General features: G+C 42.4%; 1 protein-coding gene and 2 long non-coding RNA genes across 5 annotated transcripts; 1 reads left to right on the top strand and 2 right to left on the bottom strand.

The window, feature by feature from the left end:
* Positions 1-1,707: 1,707 nt before the first annotated feature.
* LOC307245041 (mid1-interacting protein 1-B-like) lies at positions 1,708-12,974 on the top strand. Of its 2 annotated transcripts, none has more exons than XM_080020452.1 (2): positions 1,708-1,746; positions 11,749-12,974. In XM_080020452.1, the coding sequence occupies exon 2, from the start codon at positions 12,129-12,131 to the stop codon at positions 12,633-12,635; it is 507 nt and encodes a 168-aa protein (XP_079876578.1). In that variant the 5' UTR covers positions 1,708-1,746; positions 11,749-12,128; the 3' UTR covers positions 12,636-12,974. The 2 variants fall into 2 exon arrangements, with proteins under 2 accessions (XP_079876578.1, XP_079876577.1); XM_080020451.1 differs by lacking the exon at positions 1,708-1,746 and adding an exon at positions 3,394-3,490.
* On the bottom strand, positions 6,245-10,672 carry LOC307245071. Its single transcript, XR_013844665.1, has 3 exons — positions 10,551-10,672; positions 9,744-9,813; positions 6,245-8,192 (listed from the first exon to the last, which is right to left on the bottom strand). It is a non-coding gene; the product is annotated as an uncharacterized lncRNA (long non-coding RNA).
* On the bottom strand, positions 10,998-16,696 carry LOC307245061. 2 transcript variants are annotated; one of them, XR_013844663.1, is made up of 4 exons: positions 16,410-16,696; positions 15,221-15,297; positions 14,109-14,231; positions 10,998-11,519 (listed from the first exon to the last, which is right to left on the bottom strand). It is a non-coding gene; the product is annotated as an uncharacterized lncRNA (long non-coding RNA). The 2 variants fall into 2 exon arrangements; XR_013844664.1 differs by lacking the exon at positions 15,221-15,297.
* Between the last annotated feature and the right edge of the window lie 557 nt (positions 16,697-17,253).

The following is a 17,253-nucleotide window of genomic DNA, read 5'->3' as shown; positions in this document are numbered from 1 at the left end:
GTGCAAGACGATGATGGCTGTGCCTGGTGGTGTGGTCAGGTACCCTTGCAGGTCGTCTCGCACGCAGACCACGCTGATGTAAACGGTTTCGAATGGTCTGATGTGACACTTGGGTGCCTCTCACCTCCCTTAAATGTGCCTGGAGTTGAGTGCCTGTTCACAATGAAGCGCTCATCAGTGTGGGATGTGGCCAAACGACGTCCACTTCTATGCCTTTCTGTGACTCTTCCAGTGTCTCTGTATCTCTGTTGCAAGCTGCTGATGACGCTCTGTGACACTCTAAGCTCAGTGGCCACTTCCCTCTGAGAACATCCTGTTTGAAGCCTCACAATGGTGAGGTACTGTTGATCAGTTGTTAGGTGTTGTCTTAGTCTCATGATGTCAAAATGTGAACAGCATGATGAAGAGGACTTTGGTTTAAATACCAATTCTAATTGAACCAGGAAATGTATTGGTCGATTCATGGATCAAACACCTGTTGTGAATTTTACAGTTCAGCTCCTTGTTAGGGAACAGCAAGTTGTGCAAAAAGTACTGAAACATTGAACAGTTGGACATGTGCATTCAAAAGTTTAGAGAAGGTCAAATTAAGTTCACCTGTAAAGGTTATAGTGCATTTTAGGTTCATCCTGAAATTTCACCTGAAAGCCGAATATCCCTATCTTTTTGTGACTAGTATATAACTTCAACAAAACACAAAATTTATATTTTGCCTGTAATAAAGTACCTTTTTAATGTTTAACTTAGATTGAAAAAACATGTCAAATCTCAAAAATAAAACTCTCACTCATGGTTGGGGTTGAGTAAGTATATTAGCGGGAACAGTGTAAAACAATTTCAAATAATTGTTTTATGTTAAACATACTAATAGAAAATACACACAAACATCTCAAAATTAGAATATCATGAAAAAGTTCAATATTTTTTGTCACTCATTTCAGAAAGTGAAACCCATATATTATATAGATTCATTACACAGAGTGAAATATTTCAAGCTTTTATTTCTTTAAATTTTGATGGTTGTGGCTATAGATAATGAAAACCCAAAATTGAGTGTCTCAGAAAATTAGAATATTACATAAGATCAATAACAAAAGGATATTTTTAACAGAAATGTCAGGCTTCTGAAAGTACGTTCATTTCTATCACTCAATACTTGGTTGGGCCTCCTTTTGCATGAATTACTGCATCAATGCGGCGCAGCATGGAGGCGATCAGCCTGTGGCACTGCTCAGGTGTAATGGAAGCTCAGGTTGCTTTGATAGAAGCCTTCAGGTCATCTGCATTGTTGGGTCTGGTGTCTCATCTTCCTCTATGGGGTTCAGATCAGGCGAGTTTGCTGGCGAATCAAGCACAGTAACACCATGGTCATTGAACCAGCTTTTGGTACCTTTGGCAGTGTGGGCAGGTGCCAAGTCCTGCTGGAAAATTAAATCAGCATCTCCATAAAGCTTGTCAGCAGAAGGAAGCATGAAGTGCGCTAACATTTCCTGGTAGATGGCTGTGTTAACTGTGGACTCCAGAAAACACAGTGGACCAACACCAGCAGATGACATGACAGCCCAAATCATCACTGACTGTGGACACTTCACACCGGACTTCAAGCAATGTGGATTCTGTGCCTCTCCACTTTTCCTCCAGACTCTGGGACCTTGATTTCCAAGTGACATGCAAAATTTGCTTTCATCTGAAAAGAGGACTTTGGACCATTGAGCAACAGTCCAGTTCTTTTTCTCCACAGCCCAGGTAAGACGCTTCTGTCGCTGTCTCTGGTTCAGGAGTGGCTCGACGCGAGGAATGCGACATTTGTAGCCCGTGCCTAGGATTGGTCTGTGCGTAGTGGCTCCTGATGCGCTGACTCCAGCCTCAGTCCACTCCTTGTGAAGCTCCTCCAAATTCTTGAACGGATTTTGCTTGACAATCCTCTCAAGGCTGCGGTTATCCCTTTTGCTGGTGCACCTTTTCCTCCCACACTTTTTCCTTCCACTCAACTTTCTATGAATATGCTTTCGATACAGCGCTCTGTGAACAAGCAGCTTCTTTAGCAATGACCTTTTGTGGCTTAGCCTCCTTGTGGAGAGTGTCAATGACTGTCTTCTGGACACCTGTCAAGTCAGCAGTCTTCCCCATGGTTGTGTAGCCTACTGAGCCAGACTGAGAGACCACTTCATGGCTCAGGAAACCTTTGCAGGCGTTTGGAGTTCATTAGCTGAATAGGGTTTTGAAGACACTACATTTTAAGGTTTTCATGCTCTATAGCCACAATCATCAAAATTTCAAGAAATAAAGGCTTGAAATATTTCACTCTGCATGTAATGAATCTATATAATATATGGGTTTCACTTTCTGAAATGAGTGACAAAAAATATAGAACTTTTTCACGATATTCAAATTTTATGAGATGTACCTGTGCGTGCGTGTGTGTGTGTGTATATGTATGTGGGCCACGGACCCCAGTTTGGGGTAAGACAAAGTTTTACATGAAGTAAACATCATGTATGGAATGCCATTTTTGTCAATATTAAATAAATGGATAAGTATGCCTATGAAATAAATAAATATATCTATGAAATGAATCCAGAAATAAATAAATTATTTTTGTTTTATTTTTTTTTAAAGGGACGTCCTTCAAAAGACTACTTCTATTCATTTGAGCGGACTTTAATTTCATAATGCCGTTATTCCCACGTGTGACACGCAGATGAATGGAGCGTTGTTACCTCGCAGATTAAAAAACCGGCGGAGAGAAGGAGGGCCAGCCGGCCCCGCCAGCCGGCCCCTTCCTCGGAAACAGTGACGGGATTAGGGAGGGGTTGCTCGGAGCCGCTACCTCCTCGATTGGAGCCAGGGGACGGAAGGGAGCGAGCCGGTCACGGTGGAGGGCCACCACCCTGTCCAGTTTGTGTTCGTGTCCAAACATCAGCGCTGTGTTTGCCTTACTCTGCTCTCCCGCAGCGTTTGTGTTTGGACACGCACCCGGGTCGACTTGGTGTGCGGGCCGCCCCCCAAGGCCGGCGGTGCCCCCTCCGGCTGTCGAGCCAGCGGTGTGGCCCTTGCACTGTGCGGGCACAGCTGTCGGGTGTGGTGTGCGGGGTGCGGCTAGTCAAGCGGAACTGGGTGGTGGCCCTCCACCTGGCTCCAACCGAGGAGGCATTGGAAACTGAGTGGGGACCGGCTCCGAGCAACCACCCCGACCACCTGCGCCACTCCGAGGGCGCCAACAGCAGCGCCGGCTTGTTTGTTTGTTTTTGTTTGTTTGTTTTTTTAAATGCAATATGGACTAAAATGGCGTCATTATCGTACACCTAGGTTTGCGCTGGACGGCGCGACTCTGCGCTGTGATTGGCTGAGTATGATGAGGGCGGAGCTTTGGCAACCCACCCAAGTCGGGTTGCCAGGTTCGGAACTTTCACGCTAAATTGAGCTACTTTGACAGCATTTTATGTTTTTTTGTTTTTTTTATGGATGATATCTCTTTCTGTGCGCCCAGGTAAGTTTTGAATTAACCTGTTAAAGTAAGCTGCTCTTTCACCTGGCACACCGCTGAGCACTCCTCCAGGAATGGTACTGTAGGCGCAGAAGACCTGCATGGTGGCAGGTAAAGACCGGATATTTTGAACAGCTATGAGTAGAGGCCCGGGGGTCTGTATTCAGTGCTGCTTCAAGTTCTTTGCGAAATGTGCACAACTGCACGTCTCGTCCTCATCCGTTCTAACTCTTACTGGATTTCAATTTCTTCCTGTCGAAATTGAGTGGAAACAGACCTCGAAGAGACGGCACCCTGTTGATAGCCACATAGCACTGGCCATCTGACATCCTGTCCTGCATGAGCACCACAATCCGCTGCACCGTCAGCCCCTGCACCTTGTGTAATGTGGTGGCCAAACTCGGTCTCAGGGAGACCTGCTGGTGGGTGATCTCCACCCCTGATTTCTTCCCTGATACAGAGAACTACACATATATTACTGTGATGGGTACAGCTTGTGGATGTTGGCTTATGTTGAGGGAGTTTGCCCGTCTTGCTGCAGCACCAACAGTAACCTGGTCAAACTAATAATGAGATAGATAGATAGATAGATAGATAGATAGATAGATAAAAGGATTTACATGTTTAGGTGTGACGTAGCCTATTTGCGTGTATCAAACGGAGTATACCCTGTTTGTGCATTTTCTACTGTATGCATGTGGTGATGAATCACTGCCATGTGACCAACCGGCATCTAGAGTGTTCGAAGCTGACTGACAGAGAAGCGCAGCTGTCCCAACACACGGGTTCTTGATCAGGAGCTTAAATAAATAACTCCAAAGAAAAGAACGATTGGGGGGGGGAAACAAACAAACAAACAAACAAACAAACAAAAAGAAAGGGAAAAATTGCATTGTTTGAACAAGACTGGAGTGAAGTAGCTTAATGCTGGTTGAGACAAATAAATGTTATTTGTTTGCTGCTTCAACTTCAGCAACGAGCGAGTGGTCAACAACCGAACAAGAGGACCAGCCTGCAAAAGAAGAACAGTCCTCAGAGAGAGAGCCTTTTTTTTTTTTTTTTTTACTGGACAAATATTTATGCTGTAGCCTAATTGTTTAGAAAAAGAGAGTTGTGTTGGGATTACTGTGTTGACAACTTTTATTTTGTCTCATTCTAATTTTGGAAAAATTTGACATGTTTTTAAAAAATATAGGCTATATTATTAGAAAAAATTGTAACATTTATTGAGCACAACAGTCTGTCTTTCTAAACTTTAACCCTCCATCAGTTCAGTTTTTTTGCATGCAGTGTCGTGATTGGTTAACAATCGGGACCTCACCAAGATGGCGGCACGTAACATAACTGATGTGATAACTTCATGGATGTCATGGATCCGGCGAACCCACGGACAAAATACCACTTTCCCACTGCTCCAAAAAACCCGGTAACACCCGCTAACATCCAGCATTTTCATTAGTGGGAAAGGTTACACCCGGGTTTCAGTCCTGGGTCAAATTACCCTGAAAAAGACAGGTTTTTATCGGCTCCGATCAGCTCTGATGGAAGCAACATGAGGCACATTCCGGATGTTGGCGCAAATAGACAGGAATATTCGTGTATCAATCAAAAATTTCCTATCCAATTTAGAATCCATAATCAGAAGTTATTTACTTTTTTTTCACGTGAGGACCATGAAATGTTTTGAGTGTGGGGACCTCCGTGGGGACCACAGCGGAGAACCCCCCACGCTCCCCACCTGGCTACGAGCCACTCCAGCACCGCCCCAAGCGGGTCTCTGGAACTGGATGAGGACCAGTGACCGCTGACGGTGCACGAGTGTGGGCATGGATACTCCATACTGCTAAGATTGTAGTGATGGCTCATTCACAAACGATCCGACTCTTTTGAGCTCTTTTGCAGGAACGGAGGGAACAGTCTGGGTCTGTGGGTAATGAGAGGTTTTCTTATATACCAAGTTTTACAGTTTTATGTTGTTTAAGTTATTGTCTCAATCACACTAGAAACATGACACGTACCTTTTCCGCCGTGTTTATGACATGTCACAAAAAAAAGAAGCCATTTCTCCTGGCAATGGGAAAGGTGTCAATCACCTATTTTTAGTGCGTTTATCCCGTTTAAAAAACTTGGGTAAAGCCTCCAAGTTTGCTGTAAAACGGTAGAAGATATGTATTTGGTGCAGTTCCTACTTGGCGTTCGAGTGTGAGCCAGATTGGTTCAGTACTGTGGAAGTTTGTGATCAACAATCGCAACCTCACCAAGATGGCGCCACACACCGATGTATGCTGCAACTAGGGTTGCCAACTTTCTCACTACTAAATATGGGACCAAAGTTGGCATGGCGGTGTAGGTATGGTGTTGTGGTATGGTATGGTATGGTTTACAGTGTATATTCATATTCTTATTAAATTGGAAAGGCAAAAAATGTGTACATTCAATTTAGTCTACAGCTTTACTAAAACTATCTATGTAAGCTTACGTAAATAAACCTCCGAATAAACGATCAAAGAAATCACAATTTGGACCTTTTGGACCAGCAAAAAACAAAAAACAATCGGAGCAGAGTAGCAGTCAATATACGGGGGCAAGGGATGTGCAAGTTGACGGAGTACACAGATCACGGGACAGCACTGCAGTCCAGTGACACACAGATATAGTGGTGATTGGACTTTAACTATAGGAATATAATATTTAAACTCTTAAACATACAAAAGTGACAGGTATTATTTTATTACTATTAAACTATATGATGTATGAATAAAAATTCAGTTGAAGTATTACCAGAAGACAATTGGATTAAACAAAGCGCAGCGTATTAAACACTATAAATATATACGCTTCTGAGGACAACCGACACGCACCAGAGTAAGTTCTACAAAATAAAAACCCAATAACGTCACTGTCAGAATAGATATACATTTCAGAGATATCAATGTTTACAAACTTCCTGAATTATAATTATTGGTTACAATAACTATAAGCAATGACATAATACAATAACATGTATTTATTGTGTATGTTTTTAAATATTTTCATTCTTTTTGTGTTTTTGGGTTCCCTTCCAGATGTCTCAAAGGACAAAACGCTAAAGTAAAGACTGCAAAAAACTGAGAATGAACAACTGGAAAAACACCTACAGAAGTTAAATACAGAACACATTTAATACAGATGAAGTTCCTTTAAATATACCTGTTGACATTGCACACATCTCAGTTTTAAGAGGCTCATTTCAACACGGTTTGGAGACTCCAAGATCAGTACGGCAGTACTGTACTTAAGAGCAAGACCCAAAATGTTTTGACATGATAGAAGGAACTAGCCTTTATCAGGACATGAAAATGTCTGGTCGAATAAAAGACAATATTTTAGGAAGAGATTATATTCCATAACTTCTGTAAGACAATATTTGCATTAACATATGCTGAAGTGGTGACTGGTGTAGAAAATTAGGACTTTGCATTCGGAAATATAGCCATGCCAATTGGTAAAGCCATTCAGAGATCACTGGTGAGATGACACATGCTTATTAACAATAACTGGCAATACATGTGCAATTATTAAGCAGGGATCATCTTATGCAGGTGTAGATTCACACACACGCAGGACAGTTGGACATTTGCAGTATGACTCACCCAGCAGCTCTGTAGAGATCCAAAGGACACTCAAAGGTCACTGTTCGCTTGGTGAACGGGAGATCCTTTCCGTAAGCTTCTGTGAATGATGGGAGCCGCCTCCCGTCTAAGAGCCCATTTATTTATGTTTGTTTTTTGTAAAGAAATGTGTGTTGACTCTTATTGCTGAGATAAGCTAAATGATCGAATAACTAGCACTAGCACTTATATATATCGATGTTGGGGATTCTGCCATGGTATTACTTGGTATCGACTCGCCCACCCCTACCAACTATCCTGGACCTTGCGTATTGCTGCCTATAGTTATATTTATTATTAGTGCAATGACCATTTGGGGTCCAGCCTGTAGGGCTGGCGAAAATTATCGGAATTTTGAAGCCTAAAACTATCTGGAACACCAAGTTCGGCATAACACACCAATACGGTTTACGTCTCGTTTGAACCGTATTGTCGCAAACATCTTGTGTTTGAAGTTTCATCCAAATCGATCCACACATGGAGCAGATATCAGCAAAAAAAACATTTCGATTGATATTAGAGGCTAACCAGTATCTGGAAGACATACTTCGGCATAAGATAAGAACACGGTTGAGGCGTAGTTTAAACTGGTATCTCACAAGCATCTAGTGAGTTCATCCAAAGTGATCCACATATGGAGCAGATATTAGTGAAAAACCAAATAAATGACCCAAAATATTCAGTTGGCCTTAAGTCCTTAAAAATTTGTCACCACATCCACTCGAAACCACTGACGTGCGACTCATTTCATGGTAGGGCTGGGCGATTAAACAATCTCGATAATTTTCACAAAAAAACCCTTCCATGATAACGATGATACATTTATGACATTTTCCTCTACCTACAAAGACACAACATAAACAGCCAATAGTATAGAGCAGAGAATCAACCATGTGACATGAACAGCCAATTGTAAAGCAGGAGCGCTGGCGCTTCCTCCGCCCTCCGCTCGGCAGCCCGCAGCGGGGATGACGCCCCAGGATCTGATGCGGCGGGTCTTCCTCAAACAACTAGAACCTCAATTCGCCCTCCTCCCAACCCGAGCCCGTCTGCTCCTGCAAAAGGGGGGCGATTAAAGAAAGAATCCGCAATTTTCAGTGACGTCTGGTCCGACACGGTCAGAAAGATTCCCTCGGTCCGCTACAAACATCCCCGTATAATCACAGAGCGTATCATCACAATTACATACACAAAACTAACGTGTAGCAATGACAAAGTTTGGTTTAAAGTAAAAAATAAACAGTTGTTTTAAAGAAAAGTCATGTATAAACAGTTTCCTACAGCTGAGCCTAGCAGATTTCAATGAAAAGACAAAGGCAGGTAAGTTTTTGTGATAATTAAAAGTTCGTCCATAATAATTCTAATGTCAAATTCATATTAATTCCATAAATGCTGTCTGCATTTCAAAATAGACAAGTAATCTATTAAACTGGATTAAACAATTGTAAAAGAACATTTATTATTGTTATGTAAAGTAATAAAGTTTGTTTTTGTTATTGTTCCAGATGCCGAAAAAGTCAGCATTGCCGTATTTGAGAATAACAAGTGGTATAAGGGTGTAGAATTGAACAATTAATGGAATAATCCTTTTTCCAAAATTTAAGATCCGTAAACATCAAACAACTATAAGGAATCTATGTGCATCGATCATATTGAAAATACAGATTTAAATTCAGCAGATGAAAATATTGATGAAACATTGATGATAAACATGTTATGTTTATGGACACATGTTTCCAACCAGTTGATATTGTACAGGAAGTATTAGAGCAGCACTTTGATGACATGTTGTCAGCAGCAGAAGGGAACAACCCTGCACCATTATTAGAGATGGAAACCAATGAAGCAAAATGTTTCCCAGTATTTTACCCAGACAACAATGGGAACGTTTCATACATGTTGTCGTCCAAGTTTGATTCACACCGGTCTACATTTGTATCAGGAAATATTGATTAAACTACAAACTCACCAGAAATTAAAGAACATCTGCATTACATTGAGAACACAGTCACTTTGTGACATCACAAACCAATACTATATGAATCCACGGTGGTTCATGGTCCGTTGCCATTGCACAGAATCCGGAGAAATGTAATACGTATCTAACACAACTAAACTGGACCCTGTGTATTGCTGCCTGCAGCTATATTTATAATAATAAATAATAATAATAATAATAATAATAATAATGTTGCACCACCCCATAAGGTTAAATAACAAGGCTTGCAACATTGTATTTACAATATTTTTGCTCACAGAGACATTTCTACCATTCACAGTACTTCCTAAGAAGGACCTGTTCTGAGCTCATAGATGACTTATCTCTGCTAGGCTCAGATTATCTGCCCTTTTGAATGCCTGTTTGGGAATCACCTGCACTGTTCCAATGAAAGTTTGTTCGTTTATTTTTTAGGTTTACTATATTGATGGTGTACACTACTTTCTGTACTTTTTTTTAAAATTTTATCTGTTTTTATCTATTTATTTATTTATTTATTTATTTATTTCTAACCTGTGCTGTCAGCATGCTGAGCGTACAACACAGTATTTGTATGCCATTGCATTCAGGACAGGGTTAGTCTGCAAGTGGAGTCCAAGTTCTCAACCTGCAACGCAGCTCTTTATTAATTCTTCAATCATCAAGAACTGCTGCAATAACTTTGTCTTGTGGACGACCTGTAGAATGACAAGAGCAGAGTTTTTGGTTATGGAGAGCCACCACTTTCTGTACTAAAGCAGAGAGGATAATTGTTAAATGTGATATTCCAATTATTAAACACACTTACTAATATTCCTCATTTTAACATATTATGGCTGAAAAATGTTGATCGAGAATAGTGCCATATTACTTTGTGGAAAGTATCGGCAATTATATATGTAAGAATTTTTTCTGCCCTCTCCACACGCTTCTAACTCGTCGTCGTCATGGAAACACCCTTGATAGCCTAACCCCAGATGGGGAACCTGGGGGGCTGGGCATCATCAAGTGATGTGTTCGTGACATCACAACTATCCCTTCTATAGCTGAACAAAGTGTCTAATCTTTGTACATATTGGGCTTGTTCAACTAGTTCAACGGTATCGTACGGTTGCGGGGGTGGGGCCTTGACCATATAAGGGCTAAACTTTTGACACACTTGCCATCATTTATTTTTAAAGATATATTTTTTCATAATCCAGTTTGCCAGTCTACACCGGAAGAATATATATATTAGATTGGAGTTATTGGATCAACTTTGAAAGGTTTTAAAATGCCAAACCTATATATTTTCTAGCTTTTCTCAACTTAAAATGTACACTTAAAGCTCTCCTACCTGCAATTAATATAATATAAACTACTTTAGTTGCATGGCAATATCAAATAAAGGTTAAGATTATGATTATTATGATGATGATGATTATTGCTTTAGTACCTTTGAGTCGGTTTGAGCTGTTAATGGGCTGGAAACGATAACAGAACCTGGCAACCCTGACCTTTATCTTGCAGCCCAAAGCTTCAACTGCAGCCAACAGTTCCAGCACTGCAACCATCTGCAAAGTAAGAATAACGTATTAACTATAGAAAAGATAATAATATGAATAATAATAAAGTAACAATCTACGATAATTTAATGTTATCTACAAACTAGAGAATAGAGAATTATAATAATCTGTTATCTAATGTTACTTACAGTGTATTAGTTTAGAGGAGAGATCTCTAATGTGTATAATTTACTTATGTTACCTTTTATTTTGTTAATATAGACTTATATAGTTAATTGACTAATATATTATATTAATGATCTATCTAAGTATATATTAACAAAATCAAAGGAAATGTCAATGATCTAAGGTTACTTATTTTAACAGATCTCTATGATCTATATTAGAATATATTAACAAGAGAAAATAGCAATAATCCATATTATTTAATGTTACTCTCATTAACTCAACTCATTAGTTAGAATAAAGAGAATAATAATGATACTGGTATAATGAATACTGAAGAATTCCTGGAAAAAATGCACATTGAAAGTGTGCTGGCCCTGAATTTTTATTTTTTTGTAGCTGCTCAAAAACTACTAAAAGCAAGTACTTAAAATAAGATCTTGTTGCCAGCACACTAATGCCATGGACACGACAAAGTTGTCAGATTGCTGTACTGTTCACATGACACAACTTCCTGTCTTGTGATCGGGAACCTTGAAGTCGTTGTGGTTTCACACTTCTTTGACTGATCGGTGACAGGGGGACCAGATATTAAACCTGCTTGATATCTCGCCGGCGTCTGCGAGCCATTGGTGAGCGCTCTGAAGCAGTTGTATTGCGCTTTGAGCAGTTCGCACCACACAGCAGCGTGCTTTAATTTTCCTCTTTGGCTTTGCTCGACGATCTCCAAAAACCTGTTGGCAAATGGAAAATCAGGCTAAAATCCTGTAGTCGGACATCGGCATTAGTAATAAGTCTCCTTTAACTTTAAGGTTTTCTCGCTCATTAACTTTGTGCAGAGTGCTCAAGTGGACTGTAATGGGAGGAGGTTTTATTTTATTTTTAAGTTGGTTTTAGTCCTAACATTTATCTGGAAGTTAACCGTAAAAGTGAGTCAAAATTGTGTAATTTCTGTGTTTCCAGGCCGTCGGCCCTGCTGCTATTTGTTTGCCGGAGGAGAAAGCCAGGTAAACAGGTCCTGCTTCCTCCTGTTCCCTCCTGCTTCCTACCAGGCCCTCCGAGCTCCTCCTGGTCCCTCCTGGTTTCTCCTGGTCCCTCGTGGGTCATCCTGTTCTTTCCTGCTTCCTGCCTGCTTCCTCCGGGGCGGAGATCCCACAGATTCGCTCTCCCCCTCAAGCTGCAGGAAGACGTGAGCTCAGCCTCAGTGTTGATCCCTTAAGGAGCTTTCAGAGGCTCAGTTTCATCAAGTGGGGAAGGCCACCATCTTTTTCTTCATCCACCACCATCTTCATTCATCCACTGGTTCCTCCTGGTTCCTACTGGTTCCTGCCGGTCCCACCACCATGATGCAGGTCTCGGACTCCCACCGGAAAAATAACTCACTTTTCAGCGCCATGAGCCGATTCATCGGCGCTGTCAACAACATGGACCAGACGGTGATGGTGCCGAACCTCCTGCGGGACCTGCCGTCAACTAAGGACTCCATGGTCCTGGACCTACAGGATGGGGTCGGGGACGAGGTTGGAGTTCAGGACAGGGACATGTATGGCTCGTACCTGCAGCTAAAGTCCATCCGCAACGGCATCGAGTGCGGGGTCCTTCAGGGCGAGCGGGTCAGTGGAGGGTCTAAGACCGAGAACCAGGACCAGGACCGGGAGGACGATGATCTGGACCTGGAGAAACAGTTCCACTACCACCTGAACGGACTGCACGCGGTGCTGGCCAAGCTGACCCGCCGGGCCAACACCCTGACGGGGCGCTACAAGGAGGAGGTTGGACTCTGTGGGACCAACTGCTCCCTGAGAAGACTGAGGTCCACGGCCCGGATCGACGTTGACGTCTTTTTATGATGTTTTATGATGCCTCGAGGAGAATAATATGATTTATGAGAGAGTGGTTCCTTTGGAGCCTTAGCTGGGGAAGGAGGTGGATGAGGGACATAAGGAATGATTTGTCTGGGATTAATGTCCGGCTCTTGAGATTAAAATCGTATTTTTAAAGTCAGAATGCTGGTTTGATTAAGATTATAAAATCATCATTCCAAGATGTAAATCATAGGTCTGATGTAAATCTTGTAATTCTGCGAATAAACAAAGTAAAAAAAAATTATGCAGAATTCTGAGAATTTCGACTCTAATTTCATAATTGTGAGAATGAAAATACATTTTAAAGTCACAATTCTAAAGAGTTATATTCAGATTTGTATCAAAATATAGCAGTAGATATACTGTATTTATATACTAAATACATATATTTATGGAATAAAGTGGAATCATTTGTATAATTTTAATGATTAACGCCAGAGTTCCGTCGCCGTTCACTCGTCACAGCTTTGTTTCAAAACTTTGTTTCCTGATTTGTGATTTCAAAGCTGCTGCTAAAACAGGAGATGGGCACTTGAAGACGCTCCCTGGGTGTTAAAGGGGCTTAAGGACCCCCTGACAGGAGACCCTGTTACCGGGCCACATGTCTGGTTGGGGGAAAAGTATTCACTGTGGCTATGTATTTCTGTATGTATTTTTTATAAAATAAAACGTGTATGTATGTGACAAAATAACCTCTTGAATCTTGAGCGATGGAGTAAGATTTGGAAAACGAAAAACGAGGGGATTTCACAATGGTCCAAACATGTCTAACACACACACACACACACACACACACACACACACACACACACCATTGAAAACAAATAAATAGACACTTGGATTGGGTTGTATGATATCGACAAAATCATATCCTATCAGATATTTTCGTGAAGATATTGATTAACTGTTCCCTGTAGAGTGGAGTAGAGGGAGTTGGTGGGAGAGACGGCTGAGGTGGAGAATAGAAGTAGAACGGATGCAAAGCAGATGTGGACTAGAGAGGTGGAGGTAGAATTGAGGTGGAGGGAAGTGGGAAAGAGCAGAAGTAGGGACTGAGAGTAGGGGTAGAGGTACAGTAGAGCAGCGGTAGGGTAAGGGTGGAGTAGAGAGGTGGAGTAAAATCGCCGTAAAAAGTCGTAAATCCGGTGATTACCGGATCCAGGTTTTGTTTCAGTGTGTGTGTGTGTGTGTGTGTGTGTGTGTGGGCGGGGGGGACGTTAATCTCTCTGTGAAAAGCCCGAAGCAGCTGAGCCAAACGCCTGCCGTGGAAATTGGCCGTGACCACTTAGCGGCAGATTATCGGCTAATTAGCGTCGAGGGCCCGGGGCTCCAATCAGGCGGCTCGTTAAGCCGGGCCGTGGAGCCCGACGCATTAACCCGCCCTGCTCAGCGGCGCCGCTCCCGAGGAAGCGGAACCACGCGGGGTCCACGCTCGAAATAGCAAACGGCTTCACTTACCGTTGAGGAACGTACCACTCCGCCGCAGCTTCTCACGGGGCTCCAGTGCATTCCAGTGGGGAAAACGTTTCAGCCTGAACTTTTTTTTTTTTTTTTTTTTTTTAAATGTATACTTTTTCGTATCTGAAAAGTAGATAAAAAAAAAAAAGAATGTTAATGTTGTGGTGATCGTGTCATAGTGCTGTCGTGCACATTTAGTACAGTACAGTACTGGCTACAGCGGGTTAGTGGCGCAAGACTCGCAAACGATTTGTTCGTAGTGAACGAATCAAGCCCCGCAGTGAATCGTCGGCCGGCGCACAGATAGTTATTACCGAGCATGACATTCATGTGAGAAAAAAAGAGTTAGGGCGTTTGGCATAACTCAAATCGAATGTGACTGATTCACTCATTGCAGTCTTCCTAAATGATTAATATTGACATATTCAAAATAATCCTCATGAGAATTCCATTCACGAACCGACTCTTCGTCACGCCGCCGAACGAAGAGTCGGAAAACGAGATCTTTTTACTGAGTCACTCGTGAAGAGTGGAACTTTGCGCCACTGCGGCAGGTTGCCAGCAGGAAGCGACTTCCATCCTGAAGTTCCTGTAACTTCCTGTTTCTAGTCTCTTACGTCAGCTTTCAGCACGGTTACTGGTCGGCAAAAGTAACGTTCTGAATCAGGACACTAATAACTGACTGACCATCATTGCAGGGAGTCAGTCGAGCTGCTCTCTTGAGGTGAAAAACAAAAAGGGTTTTGATTCTCACAACTCGGAAGCTAATCAGTCAATAAAGTGATAAAAGGTCAATAAAATGTCGGTTTAATCTGAGGGCAACATCTGGAGAGGAATTGGAAAGGATGGATACATGACCAAACTAGCGCCTCCCATAGATGCAACATCTAGTGGTCTAATGCTGAACTACAGTTTTGCCTGCATTGGCTTCATCCCCTCCACCCTCGGCTGGCCCCCACCCAGTGGCAATCACTGCTCTCTCACCGGCACTCAAAACCACCAGCAAACTACCAGACGACTGGAGGACAGCGCCACAGCTGAGAAGACTTTCAGAGCGACGAACTGCTCGATGGCGACTTCGGTCTAGAACAGGGGTCTCAAACTCAACTTACCTGGGGGCCGCTGGAGGTAGAGTCGGGGTGAGGCTGGGCCGCATCAAGTATTCCACAAAGAAAGGGTTTCAAGTATTCTAAAAAAAAAAAAAAAAAAGTACAACTTCTTTTCCCTTTCCTATTGCAACACTATGCTGTCTTTATCAGGTCACTGATTACTCTTGTTGAGTCCGCCCACTTCCTAAGTCCTCTGTACCTTGCACTGGGTGACAGGATATATTTTCCTTCCACTTAGTGTCACTCCGGAATCACGTTTCAACCAAGTGACTAACGCGTTGGCTAACTTGTCAACAAACACCACCGGAAGCGGTCACGGGTTATGGTAACCCGTAAGTGATAAAAAATAAAAATAAAACACCCAGCGCAACGACTCGGCAAAAAGGTGCGTGTGAGAAAAACGCGCAGGCTGCACTAACATTAAACTTTGATGTCAAGTAGGGGGCCACAAAATATCGTCCTGCGGGCCTCAATTGGCCCTCGAGTTTGAGACCCCTGGTCTAGAAGGTTCAAATCGCGGTCAGTTCTTGAAAGCCAACAGTCTGAATCCATCTTTCAAAGCTGCTGCGTGAAGGACCTGGTGGCGCAACAAAACTGTAGGATATGTTTGAGGGTGTGGGGTGGCTGGTTCAACCTCCCTATGACTGATGCCGCTTTCAAGGCTCTTGAACTCTTGTCATAGGTTAAAATACAGATTTCAAATTTTTCTTCTGAGGAAGAGAGTCACAGCGGAGAAGACCTGGTGGCTCAGAGAGATGAGCTGCTGGAAGGAGGCTTCAGCCCCGAGATTCCAGCTTCACCTCCCTGTAAGCTTTTCAGCTTGTCAGCCAGACTTTAAAACGCTCTCCCGGGCCAAGGAGTTGGATTAAATCCCGTAAATGGGCAGTTGTGAAAACCAAAAATCAGGATTGGGATCACTTTGAAATAAGATCGTATCAGGTAATCAAGTCCAAATAATTTGGATCAAGATTGACATCATAGGATTGGGATCATTTTGATTTCATTTAGCTATATTTGTATACTTTTCTATCACATTTACAGTGATATTCCCTACCTGCAAATAAACAAAATAAGTCTCTTCACAAAATTAATAATAAATACAGCTGCAGGCAGCAATGGAGTCCAGTTTAGTCATGTTAGGCACGTATTACAGGTTTCCGAGATTCTGTAAAACACATCGCATTGTACTTACGTCGCTGAATGTTTCCGCTGTGTCGTTTCGTTTAAATATCCTTCAGGAACTGTGTTTTTATAGATTACGATCGCTCCTGGATGACGCAGTACGGACACAAAAGAAAGACAGTTCCTCAAGGTTCTTAGAACTTCCTGCAGTGCGAAAACGCCTTCTGTAGCCAATTTAAGTTTTCGGGGTTTTGTAAAACGCAGCATGAGCTACCCTTTTTTCCTAGTAGCCTCCGCTTGAGTTGTCTGCGAACACTATGCAGTCCACAGCGCGCAAGTTGCTGGATGCGAGTGATTTCTGATAGAAACAAAGCTTGGACTTTTATAACTTCGGATGATGACGTCAAAGAGTCCCACTCCTGAAACTAATCAAAGCACGTCGATGTTCTTCTGCTTCCAGTAAAATGATGTTACGACCAGGCCTGGGGGGGGGGGGACTCAAAACGCACAGACATCTGGCAGACTGGGTAAAACAAACGAGTTTTATTGAGTCACTGGCGTGACGAAGGGTGAGACTGTTGGAGAAAAATATTTCCTCCTCGAAGGATCAACAAGTTGTTCAGTTGTTGTAGAAAAACCGTTCTAACTTGCTTTAATCAATTACTAATGATTAAATGCCGGGCTTTTCACCCTTAAATGCGTGCTTATATACTGTCTAAAGGAGCTTCATCTTCCCCCGTTCACCTAAAATCCAGTGCTTCTTCGAATACCTAAAACCTAGCATTCTTTCACCTGGCGTCATTTACCTAACTACGACAGTCCTGTCTTTACGTGATAGTCAATATGCACAGTTCTGTTAAGGTTTGTGCTTACCTTGTTTTTAAATGAGGCGTCTCAGTGTCTGGACAGATCTG

This window comes from Zeus faber (genome assembly GCF_960531495.2).
Source record: "Zeus faber genome assembly, chromosome: 2".
In the NCBI taxonomy this organism is placed as follows: Eukaryota; Metazoa; Chordata; class Actinopteri; order Zeiformes; family Zeidae; genus Zeus; species Zeus faber.
This window is presented reverse-complemented; position numbering and strand designations above follow the sequence as displayed.